General features: G+C 38.3%; 2 protein-coding genes across 2 annotated transcripts; one reads left to right on the forward strand and one right to left on the reverse strand.

The window, feature by feature from the left end:
- Positions 1 to 390: 390 nt before the first annotated feature.
- On the forward strand, positions 391 to 6,406 carry LOC144049952 (AP-1 complex subunit sigma-2). Its single transcript, XM_077562697.1, has 5 exons — positions 391 to 569; positions 2,318 to 2,496; positions 4,051 to 4,159; positions 4,646 to 4,783; positions 5,347 to 6,406. The coding sequence occupies exons 2-5, from the start codon at positions 2,318 to 2,320 to the stop codon at positions 5,392 to 5,394; spliced, it is 474 nt and encodes a 157-aa protein (XP_077418823.1). The 5' UTR covers positions 391 to 569; the 3' UTR covers positions 5,395 to 6,406.
- Positions 6,407 to 6,408: 2 nt separating this feature from the next.
- Positions 6,409 to 12,069, reverse strand: zrsr2 (zinc finger (CCCH type), RNA-binding motif and serine/arginine rich 2). Its single transcript, XM_077562695.1, has 11 exons — positions 11,796 to 12,069; positions 11,319 to 11,398; positions 11,166 to 11,247; positions 10,920 to 11,028; positions 10,105 to 10,191; positions 9,542 to 9,580; positions 9,138 to 9,268; positions 8,781 to 8,994; positions 8,136 to 8,191; positions 7,930 to 8,039; positions 6,409 to 7,678 (listed from the first exon to the last, which is right to left on the reverse strand). The coding sequence occupies exons 1-11, from the start codon at positions 11,837 to 11,839 to the stop codon at positions 6,846 to 6,848; spliced, it is 1,785 nt and encodes a 594-aa protein (XP_077418821.1). The 5' UTR covers positions 11,840 to 12,069; the 3' UTR covers positions 6,409 to 6,845.
- Between the last annotated feature and the right edge of the window lie 1,018 nt (positions 12,070 to 13,087).

The following is a 13,087-nucleotide window of genomic DNA, read 5'->3' on the forward strand; positions in this document are numbered from 1 at the left end:
ACAGTTTTTTTTTTGCCTATATTTTTTCCTATTTTCTGAATGGATTATTTTAAATTCCATGGTGGTGGTTGGGGGTTCTTATGTGACACCTTGTGATCTTGTGGTCTACGATAGATAGATAGATAGATAGATAGATAGATAGATAGATAGATAGATAGATAGATAGATAGATAGATAGATAGATAGATAGATAGATAGATAGATAGATAGATAGATAGATAGATAGATAGATACATACATACATACATACATACATACATACATACATACATACATACATACATACATACAAACATAGATTGATACATAGATAGATAGATAGCGTACCGACTTGGAACGTAAATAATAACGGTACGCCTCAGCCAATCACTATGCAAGTCTTATAGTTTTTCTGTCCAATCAGTAAGGACCTCGGCTGGTTGCTGCCTCACCATCATTTGCTAACAACTAGCTGGATGAGAGGCTGGCTAGCTAGCCTGACACGTTCCGAAAGATCGTTTGTCTTTTTGGGGGAGTGTTTTTATGTGATCTTACACATCTGACCGATCTTCCAAACGACTACAACGAAGGTAAAGAGACACGTTTTTGAGTCCAGTAGATTCAAGCTTGATGAACGTCGTGGAGAGAGGGAGAAGTGACATATTGATTGTTGATGTTGCCATGCATTTAGCAGCAGAATTGAACATGAGCCGAAAGGAAACTTTTCTGTGAAGCGTCACAGATGTATGTAGTATTGTAGTTATATACGAACGGACAAACGAATGAATTAATGATTCGTGCATGAACCCATAATTCAATAGCTACTGGGACATTTCTAAGTTGGAAACTTTCCATGGATACTAACGGAATTTGATGCGAATAAACCAGGAAATAACATAATAGAATAGGCTTTTGTATAGAGTTGCCTGTTGTTGTTGTTGTTGTTGTTTTTTCAATTGGTTTGTTTGTTTTTTTTCAGTTTTTCCTTGCCCCCTTGTGGTTCGATTAGGGCATAGGTGTCAAACTGCAGTCCTGCAGGTTTTGGATGTTTCCGTTCTCCAACACAGCTGATATATGATCAGCTCATCAGCCAGCTCTGCATAAACCTGATTGGAATCAGCTTGTGTTGGAAGGGAAACAAAACCAAAACCTGCAGGACTGCGGCCCTCGAGGACCGGAGTTTGACACCTATGGATTAGAGCAGAGGTGGGCAATCTCGGTCCTCGAGGGCCGAAGTCCTGCAGGTTTTGGAGGTTCGTCACTTCCAACACAAGCTGATTCCAATAAACAGGATCGTTATCAGGCTTATGCAGAGCTTGCTGATGAGCTGATCATATATCAGCTGTGTTGGAGAAGGGCAACATGCAAAACCTGCAGGACTGCGGCCCTCGATGCCCACCTCTGGATTAGAGGATGTCGTTAATATTTGTCAACTGTGGGCATGTGAAGCCCCTTAAGACTCTTGTGTGATTAAGGGCTATATAAAAAAATAAAAAACTTGACTTGAGAAATGTGTTTTACCTGAATTGTGATCAAAAAAAAAAATATGCAGGTACAGTGCAGTCTACAAGCGCCCAAGTTAATTTTTTATTTTTGTTTCGTTTTTGTTTTTTTGGTGCTTTGTGTTGGGAGAGAAAAAAATGTTTTATGAGCTACCGTTGATGCTAATGTTGGAGTGAAGTGGAAAGGAAATGGAGCAAATGAGGTACTGGGATGCCCTTGCATGTGGGCAAGGAGAGCTATCAATTTTGCATGGCTGTCTGTTTTGTGACATAACAAAAGGTTTCTATTTAGTCTTGAATGTGATACAGTTCTATTAAAATTGTCATTCTGTAGAAAAAGTTTCATTTTTAAATATTTACTTTTTTTCCCCCCTCAAAATTTTCTGGCCTTTTTCCACCAAAAAGGTGCTAAAATTTCAACAAAAGTAAAAACATATATATATATGTTTTTACTTCTGTACTGAAAGGCAGTTAATATTTTGTACTTTTTAACTTGTACTCAAGTAAAGGAGTTGAATAAGTACTTCTATTTTATTTTTATTTTTACACAAGCTTATGTACTTCTGTTTACTATAAATAGAGCGTGATTACTTTCTGATAAACTAATTTGTCAGGAAAAATTAGCACACATCATTAGAAGTCCACCAAAGCTAAATTTACCATTAAGAAATTGGATGTTTTAAAGATCAATTCACCCACAAGTGAGTCTACTCAGAAATGGCTAAAAGTTGCATTTTTCAACAGGTATGTATTCATTTATACTGAACAGCGTACCTCTTATTAATGATTCATTTCTGCTCATTGATGAACATTGATTTGTAACTTGACTAAATCAGATGCAGTTCATGCTGCTGTTCAGCCGGCAAGGAAAGCTGCGCCTCCAGAAGTGGTACGTGCCTCTCTCCGACAAGGAGAGGAAGAAGATCTCCAGAGATCTGGTTCAGACCATTCTGGCGAGGAAGCCCAAAATGTGTAGCTTCTTGGAGTGGAGGGACCTGAAGATTGTCTACAAGAGGTGAGTCATAACAATTCGGTGTACCTGCTTAATCTAATGACAGTAAATACATAAACGGTATCACAAAAATCAGCTCCTCACAAGTCAAAAGGTCACTCAAAAGACATTTGAGCGTTTATTCAATAATATCTAGCATAAGGCCAATGTGCTCGTATGCACTTTGTCCTCACTTAGAAGGACATTCCAGCAAAGGAAGCATTAATTCAACTCAACTGAATTGTATTTATATCGCACGTTAACACAATCATCTCTGCTTACATGCTGTACGTGGATTAAAATCCGTTTCGAGGTCAAGCAAAATAAAATAAATTATTGTCATAAGTTGGTAAATAAATAAATAAATAAAAATAAATAACACAAGTCGTCAAAGTGGGGAGAAAAAGACCAAATCCTGTCCATTTAAGTATTAAAACTAGCTCACTCTTGAATATTGTTTTTCAGCTTTTGCAACAGCTACTGCCAGGCGGTGCAGGCACTTAGAGTTCTGGCATTTTGCGCTCACCTTCTGTTGAGTTGGGCATGCCAGAAACACCCCCTCTGCTCAACAATGAAGTACTGTGGTTTATTTAAAAAATAAATTTTTAAATGTGATTATTCCATGCTATGTGTTTGAATCATTCAAACACAAAGGCACGTTTCCTATAGTCCTATATAAGGATGACATCACAAAGAGAGCGTACACGGGTTTTTCCTGGCTCAAAATAAGGCAGAGGTGGTACAATTCTCTAGCCTGGCAATAGCCAGATTGATTTTTGCTTCACTCGAGGAAGTTCTCCACAATATGATTTGCTCGGGAAAGGCGGGGCATGCTGTACAACACTCCGAGCTGATTGGATGAAGCAGAATCGTGTGCACGCACGTAACTTTTGTTTTCTACCAATCACGGCAAAGGATGAACATCCGACATGGTGTTGAGTTTATGCTGTCAGTTTTGCAATGTTGATATGCGGATACAAGAGACACATTCAGCGAGAACAGAATTAATTGCAGCGTCCACGCATTCGTCCACCGGTGTCGCCATGTTTGGTTTGTTTCTTCCCACGGCTTCGGCGCTTCTTGTTTTCGTCACAGCTGCATATCCTGCCCCCAAATACAATGTGGCTCTGTGATTGGTCCGGACCACTAGTGGTTTGTATCGGTGGAAATCAATGGGAGCGGTACAGGATGGATTCTCTGGAGTTTGTGAAGTCACAAATACCGCGAGAATACATCTTGCGAGAGCAAGGTTAACAATTCTCATCATTAGGCACAAATATTTAAATGTATTTGTTCTTTAAAACTTCCTCTTTTTTCCTTAATACACAAAACCTGCCTTTAAAAATACATGTTTAGTTTATGAGACATAAATATTACCATTTGGAAATGCAGGAAATCGTCTGTAACATTAGCTGTAGGGATGAAAATGTGTTTTTAGGAGTGACGTCACTTCCAACTGTTTTTGATATGTAATACCGCATTCACAGTTCAAAATAGTCCAACAATGCTGGTCAGATTAAAAAGTGTTGATGTTGTCAACTCTGACTTGCTTTAAATTGTTCCCTGTGTGTGTGCTAGATATGCCAGCCTGTATTTTTGCTGTGCGGTGGAAGATCAGGACAACGAGTTGATCACCCTGGAGATCATCCATAGATATGTGGAGTTGCTGGACAAATATTTTGGCAGTGTGAGTTTCCCATTATATGCCGCATCCAATTTTTAACTCATTCACTGCCATTGACGGCTATAGACGTCAAAAAATCATATGAACTATTTCTATTAGTTTCACATTTTTTTCCACTTGTTAACAAGAGTATGAAAACCTAGGAAAAAAATGTAGTGTACGTTTAGAACTGATATAAAATTTTTGATTAATCGTGAGTTAACTATTGAAGTCATGCGATTAATTACAATTAAAAAATGTAATTGTCTGACGCCCCTAATTTTTAAATATATATTTTTTTTTAATTACTTAATTATTTAAACTCAAGATTAATCACATATTTTATATCTGTTCTATATGTACAATATTTTTTTTCTCTAGGTTTTCATACTCTTGTTAACAAAAGTGGAAAAAAAATCAAATTATTTTTTGACGTCTAGAGCCGTCAATGGCAGTGAGTGAGTTAATATGTGAACTAACTTGATTGATATCTGGATTATGTCCTCGTAGGTGTGTGAGCTGGATATCATCTTCAACTTTGAGAAGGCCTACTTCATCCTCGATGAATTCCTGCTGGGTGGAGAGGCCCAAGAAACTTCCAAGAAGAATGTGCTGAAAGCCATCGAACAGGCGGACCTACTGCAGGAGGTACATACGTGCACCCAGAACCAAAAACACAAAGCAACCGCAGCAGTGGACTTGTAGGTTTAGCTGTTGATCTCCTTACGCTAAAGAACGGAAAAGACAATGGCCGCTGAAACAGGGATAAGAGTGGTCAGTGTTTTGAGATACCGTTGTTTGTTTGTTTTTTTACTAGCTAGCAAAAAATAAGTGATACAAGCGCTCTGAGGGCAGTGAACTCAACAAGCTGTGATACATAGTAAACCATTCTTCAAAAACAGAAGAAGAGAGGCTTCAAGCTGTTAGCTGAACATAAAACTGAGAAGTACACTTTGTGTGTTTAGAACAACCACGTAGCTTAGCCGTTCAGTCTGCTAGCTTAATGCTAACATTTAAATAGTGTCTGTTTTGTTGTGCTATAAGCCTTTAAGCAACGGATTGAACATTAGTGTTGAGTCATTCTTTATCCTCTGTGAAGAATGACTAATAGTGTCATACTGATGACCTAGGGGTCGCTACTCAATTAACAATGATTTACATTTAATTTGAGAAAAGACGATGCCCATGTGATGTCTCTTCTCCATCCACAGGAGGCAGAGGCCCCACGGAGTGTTTTAGAAGAAATCGGGCTGACATAGACTTTGTTGCCAGAACAAAAGCTGGCACGTCATTGGTCTCTCCTGTTTACCGTCAGTGTGTTGTACACGTTTGTATGTAATCAACATGTCTGTGCTGTATTCTTCTGAAATGTGATCCCCTGTAACGTCCTGTGACTGTGGTGGTGTAAAGTGCGGTTCAATTACGTGTCTCCTCTGTAGCAGCTCCCATAGTCGTGTCGTTTATTGCGCAACATCTCCGAAACCAATGTAGCAACAAGAACACAGCCTCGGTATCAATTATGCATCTGAAAAAAATATATAGTTTAAACAACTCAAGATTTTAGTACATTGACTTGTTGGTGGTTCATTCTTGACATAGTGTTGTAGAAGGTTCTGAACATGCACATTTAAGTAACATGGGGTTTCCCAAACTCGAGCCGTTTTCAGCAAAGCAGAAGCGCAGCTGTCAATCTCATCGCGTCATACTGATACAAGCCTGCCCATTAACTAAAGCAGTTATATGGAATTCAGTTCAAAATATGTTGTTTACGTGTAGTGTCGTTTGTGAAAATCAATACATTTTTATTTTGTAAAGGGACAAATGACAGTCCTTAAGTCAAAAAAGTGACCCAAATAGAAATATCTCTATTTTCTTTACATTAATGCTTTGGTTTACATTTAAACGCTAACATATGACCAAAGAACTGTGTTTTACCTTCCTAATGGTGTCTATGGATGCCTAATATGACACAAAAAAGGGATCTGGTATTGCAACATCTATGGAACAAAGTATATTTTTCATTTCAATCCAATGAAAGACATGCTGTCAGTTGTCCATTTCTCAGTACGCAGCAGCAAAATAAATTGAGTGTCATGTTTATGAATTGGGGGGGGGGGCATAACCACATGGTGTGTATTCTACAAATTCAGCATTCATTCCCAGAAAATGACTTTTCATTTCTGCAAAAGAAACCACTTTTGTATTCACCATCCTTTTGACATTTATATTTGACAGTATTTAACAATAAATGTCTTCAAACTGGAAAACAAATGTTGACTTTTTCTTTGCAGTTTAATGATCACAAGATTTCCATAATAACCGGTTGAAAGTTGCAAATGATCACTTGAAATCCTGAAAAGTTGATAAAAGTTAAGTTGATCAACAGCACCGACAGAAACATTACCAATAAATTTTCATCACATCCATTTGTAAATATTGACGTGTAATGACATCAGCAGCTTTTTGTATCATTATGAGAAAGTATCTATTTGATTTGTTAACGATAGGCATTCGGCAACTAATGGGTGGCAGAAAGCAAGTGACAACTGCTATTCTGAAGTAAAAACGATGATAGTGACTTGTTTGGGTTTTTGACGCTAAGTAAAAAAAAAAACACACACGCAACGGAACCTGTGACTACTTGGAGCCTGTACTCTCCTATCAATATACCAAAAAAAAACATTTGACAGATTTTGAATTGTGAAAGCCACTAAGAAGAACTTTGTGCGGGTTCATCAACATGTGTCATAGAGTTTTTCTCTACATCGTCAACGCTTGGACTTGCACTCAAGTCATCATTGTTCTGAAGGAGTTGAGCTTTTTCTCCACTTGGACTTTTTGCCGAGCGTTTGTCCGAAGTCTCGTCTTCGGACTCTCGAGATGAAGTCATGGCTTCAGGTGAACAGCTCCGCTTCTTGTGCTTCTTCTTCTTGCTTTTCTTTTTGCTCTTTTTCGAGTGTTTGTGGTGGCGATGTTTCTTGCTGTCCTCATCGGGAACGCTTCGGCTTTCGTCGTCATTCTCAGGGCTGTGATGTTTGCTCTTTTCTCTGCTGCCTTTGTTTCTTTCTGCGTCACCATTTCTGTCTTTCTCTTCACTTTTATTCCTACAATTCGGATTCCTGTCTGGATCTCGACTTCTTTTCCGGTCTGGGCTTCTGCTCCTGGACTTGTCTCGGCTTCTGCCTCGGTACCTGTCCCGACTACTGTCATAACGTACTGACCCGAATGAGCGTCTGCTGTCGTCTCTTTGATACTGGGACATCCTCCTATCTCGACTCCTCTCACTGCGTCGGTCGTCTTCTCGTCTGCTGTAGGACCTCTCCGATCTCGGTGGGCTTCTGCTCCGGTGACTCCTCCACGATCTGTCTGCCCTTCTCTCCGAGTATCTCTCAGAGTATCTCTCCGAATGACTCCCCTTGATGCTGCGGTCTGGTGAAATGTGAAGGTCCCGGTCGGCCTCCCAGAATTCATTGCCGGGGTTTCGGAATACATGCAGGAAATTGCAGTGTTTCCCTTTGGGGCACTTGTTTCTGTCAAACAGTCCTGAGGGATAACAAAGTGTTGTCAACCTTCAGGGGTGGAAAATTTCTTTCACATTTTTCAGAAACTTTCTGGTAAATTTCCAAAGGCTGATAAGATGAGGAATTTAGGAAATAATTAGGGGCCAACCTTTAATTTTGTAAATATCTTGTGTAGTCCCATAAATTCTCATGAATTCCCATGAAAAGTTGACAATATTAAAAATTGATGGAATTTTGCAACACTATAAATCTCACATTGAAACTTGATCTCACCACAAATGGCATTCTTCCACCGTGTTACAGGACATATCTCACAGTGGAGCTGCTTGCCGGCATACCACCTTCCGTTAAATTTGATGAAGGCCTCTCTACACTGCTCTTCACTAGTCAGAAGACAACAAATTCAAACTTTTGTTCAAAGTCGAGATCATTTGTTATGCAGAAATCTTTTCAAAAGCGCTTGTTTGATTGATACTTACGTGTCAAACTGGATGTAAACATTCCCTCGCAGGTGTGACTCATAGTTACAGCTGACCTAAAGACAAAGATCACGTCAGAAGCTCGTCTCAAGATCATGATGTAATACTAATTACTAGTAGTAAGTCTCAGAAGGTATCTTGCAGGTGTACCTCAGGGCTCAGTTCTCATCCCATTTAGAGGTACATTTCGCTCAATTAGATTTTTATAGAAAAGTGCATTTACTATATTTCCTTTGTTGACTTCAAAAATTGAAACTCATACAGATTCTTTAAAATGCATACAGAGGGAACACAGTACACTATTCATAAGGCAGACACCTACAGTACCTAATTTCTATTCACTTTGATCGTTTCTATAATATATATATATTTTTTTTTTAGATACTGAATTGTCGAGTGTGCTTAGCTACAAGCAATAATCACCAAAATTATGAAAATTTAAGTACTGAAAATTCACTGTGTGTGTTTGTGTGGTGAATCTCTACACAAGACTACTGAAATAAATGTTTGCACGATACTGTATTCTAATTTACTTAGATGCACTAAAATATAATAGTTTTGGAATGATGGAAGTTGGTAGGTGTTTTTTATTTTCAAATCAATTAGCACTATCCAATCAATTTTGGTGGTTGTGACAAGATTTACCTTAAACTGGACCACCTTGCCGACGGTTTTAAACTCGGGTAGAACGTCATGGTAGAATTCATTAAAGGACTCGTGCAGGTCTTCCTCGCTGTGCTCCAGTGACGCATCCCCGTCGTAGTCGTCACGTCGAGACTGTTCCATGCCGTATGTTACGAACATAGCGCGGATCAATAGAGTGGGGCTGGTCGATGGGTAAACGTGCTTTCGAGAACATCTAAAATCACCGGGAGTGAAAATGACAAAAACAAATACATTTGTATGAACACTGGTAACATTTCAAAAAATGAAGTGGACGTAAATGACCACCATGGAGTCCAGAGGGTGACTAAAGTCATGAAATAAGCTAAGCCACTGTACCTGTCGCCAAATCGACAGGATCCGGTCTTGAGGAAGAAAGGGCAGTTTGCTACATCTCGCTCGGTCCCATAATTTTTAGATTTCTCCGTTACCGGAGCCTCAGGATTCATCCACGGTCCTCCATTAGCTAGCTGCAAAACAACCAACACGGCGAATTTCGGGGGACGTTTCCTCTGCTCAATACCAACACAGGTATTGGGTGACATAACAATGTTGCATTTTGTACCTGGCACATGCCGCAATTATAGAAACCATCCAAACTATACAAAAAAAATGCAATATAACAGCACACAACTGTGCAACATCATCTGGAGAAATCCAGAATTTCTAATTACAAGATAAAAACTTCTTTTTTTTTTAAACAACAAATTAATGCAATGTATTAATGGGACAAAACACTTTACCTGATTTTCTGCTTCATCCAACATTTTCTGAACGGCCTCCTACAAATGGTGTAAAGAGATGTCAGGTGAAAATGTGAAATAGGCGGAGCGTATCTGTACCTTCTTGTTAAGACCGCATTCACAGGGGGCAGATAATCACAACAATTCTGGCAAACTTGATTAAGTTCACTAAAAAAGATCAGTAAAACACAAAGTTAAAAGATACGTCTTCGCCGTGACAGTTCGGGTGCTGGTAAAGGACTTTTGCAACAGTATCTTTGTTAAGGAGTAGGATGCTTTGCTGTTTGTGCCATTTTGTCAAGGAAAGATTGATACTTTTTTTTTTTTAATCAAAAACACAATGAACTTATGACAGTGTCAGCTCAAAATTGAGCATTATTGCCATTGTCGACTTTTTTGATATAGCCCTTCCATTGAATTTCAATAGCCGTAGATTGTATGTTGCGCATGTTGGATTGTAATAAAGCTTGAATCTCATTTCTTAATGGACATCATCAACAATGAAGATTAAGTAGAAGTGGATATATTTCTCTCCGGTTTTATCCTCCCACGGCTCGGTTCACCTCTCTGTCTCGCTTCTCTTGCTGCTTCTGCTCTTTTTCTTCTTCTTCTCTCCTCTGCTGAGCCTCCCATTCCTCCTTTATCTTTTGCTGCGGACACAGCAATTAAGCGTAAACATCGCAACATGCCAAACAAGAGTTTGAATAGTTGACTTCGCATCAGAAAACACATTTAATTGATGGCCCTTGCATGAAAAAAAATATTCATTTCTCTTAGAGGTCAAATGAGGTGAGGGTGTGGAGACATTCTCTGCTAAAAGTGTAACACTATTGACCCAGATATCCATGATTTGCTACTCACAAAATAACCATTTTGCAGTTCATTTTTGGAATTTTTCCTTCATTATTCACTGAAAACTCAATGATTTGTATTTGTGCCCAGGCCAAAGCCCCGTGTAACATAAAATTATGGCTTTGGCGCCATCCTATGGCATCTTGGAGCCAGGAAATTATTATGAAATGATCAGAGAAGCTTTATTTGGACAGACCAGCGCCATGTCTAACAGAAAAGAAGCGTTGCCACCATTTTGTGGCATCTGCATGGTGTCAGATTTCATAATAAAAGGTCATTAGAAACCTACTGGCACCACCTGCTATTTGTTTGTCCATATAGATAAAGGGAGTTGTTTATTTAGGATGAGACATTTATTTTAAATATGGTGGCCACCATTTGAAGAAACTAATATTTGACGGATTGCTGTTGGAAATTACAATTGGGAACCCTCTCCATATTATCATGGTAACGATATATTGCATTATGTGTATCTGTTGTCATTTATCTTATTTTATGCAATGAAATCAAATAAAGATCACATTACCTCGTCATCCTCTCTGCGTTTCCTCACAGCCGCCTCCCTCTCAGATGTCAGACGGAATTCTTCTTGTGCAAGCCGCTCTCGCTCCAGCCACTCTTCATGTAGCCGTTGCCTGGGTAAAAAAGTGAAACATGACTTAAACGCCATCTGACCCAAATCAGTTTAGCAACTGTGGAGTCAAGGCTTCTTCTATGTGTGCTGAATTTGATGTACAAAGCAACAAAAGCAATGCTGAGATCTGTATCCCACCTCTCCTCATCAACAATACTGGCATCTTCAACATCCTCTTCAGCCATTTCCTCAGAGGGCTCAACGTCTCCACTTTGTTCAGCTACAACAGAAGACATGGTGTGTGTTTACTGTTTGGCATGATAAAATATCCTAAACAACAAATTTTCATACCACATTCTCTGGTCCGGGCGATTGCTTGCCGTTTCCGCTTTCTTCTGTCTTTTCTGGAGGCAGCCTTGCGTTGCTTGTAACTAAATTAAACAGAACAAACCAAGTTAAACCACACTGGTCATATTTGCAGAGTTAACTTATATTCTGCTTCATAAAGTGTAAAAGAGACTGTAAAAAAAAAACATATGAATGTAATTGACAACCACCAATCAGTAAAATACTACAAGTCTAAATGATTAATGAATGATGATCAACTCACTTCAACATAGCTCACCGGCACCAAGATAAAACAAAACTGTAACATTAACAAAACACTACTTTTGTCCAGATTAAGCTCTCAACTCACGTCAACATAATTCCTGGCACCAAAATGCCATGAGTCAGCGGCAAAGCATCACCTTTGTCTAAACCATAAATCTCAAACGCTAGTAGTCTTAGTTCATAGCGTAACACTACGTTACAGAAAAACACACTTACCTAAAAGGAGGAGCACAGTTCAATGGAGGAATAGACGCTGCCATCACAGCTACTGCTAACGATAGCTAACTAGCTAGTCAGTTTATGTTTACAAGCCGAATGCTTTAATGTTCAATGTTGAATGCTTTAAACTTCAAATCACGGTACGTAAGATTCAACGGACTGACACAATATTTACACGATTTGACGCAATTGTATGTCAATTAGGTTAGCTAGTACCACTGATCTGTATATTGTATATATCAGTGGCAAGTACCACCATGCGAATTTGTTGTTTGACAGAAAGAAGTACTTCCGGTGTGAGAAAGAACTGCTTCCGACGTCAAAAAATGTTTGACAGATTTTGAATAGTTGTTCTACTGGACATCACTTAAAATTAATTGAGTTGTTTAGAATAATACATACATTTATTTATTACCATTTTTTATTAAATTAACCAATTATTTTATTGAATTTATTTTTTTTAGAAGAGTTATTTCAAATTTATGTACAGTATACAAATATTCAGCAATCTTGATCATAATCATCTAGGCGGCCAAGATAAAAGTCCCAGCCATATATGACGTACGCGTACGGGCTAAACTGCCAAACTGACTGACAATATAAGAATACTGTATGCAAATTACTGGATGTTTCATTTATATAATGGAATTATATAATAGGAGCTGCTTTAGCTGCCAAATAATAATAATAATAATAATAATAATAATAATAATAATAATAAATGTGATACATCAATTTACACAAGCGAGAAAGACTGCACTTCAGTTAATAAAACACAAATAAGTTATGGTTTTTATATTGTTGTATTTGTCCTTTTAGTGTGCAAGGGTTTATATTACTGTAATACACAGTATTTATTTTTAATTTGTGGTTAAGTCAGTCTAGTTTTTGATGCCTTTATCTGTGTGCCAATGCTTTCCCGATTGCTTTTACTTTGGCCATTCAAAACGCACATACCTAACAAATGTATTTGCCCATATGTCATAAAAACAAGAAAACTGATGTGGATTGTTTTGGTCTAATCTCAATATTTTTGCCATTTTGAACATAGTAAAACATTTCAATCTTAATTCCTGAATTGAGAGCCAAATTTGAGTCAATTCACTGGCTTCTCTCCATTGCCGTTCCCGAGACATGTTTTTTTTCTTCTGCTCAAGCAATTAAATAACTATATAACATCTTAGTCATGTAATATTATTTTTGTGTAAAAATGATTTTGATAACGACCATTGCTGTTAATTTATGACAGCTGTGAAATAAACCTGCATGATATTCAGTGGTGTTCTGTG

Source organism: Vanacampus margaritifer, chromosome 4 (genome assembly GCF_051991255.1).
Source record: "Vanacampus margaritifer isolate UIUO_Vmar chromosome 4, RoL_Vmar_1.0, whole genome shotgun sequence".
NCBI classification, from domain to species: Eukaryota; Metazoa; Chordata; class Actinopteri; order Syngnathiformes; family Syngnathidae; genus Vanacampus; species Vanacampus margaritifer.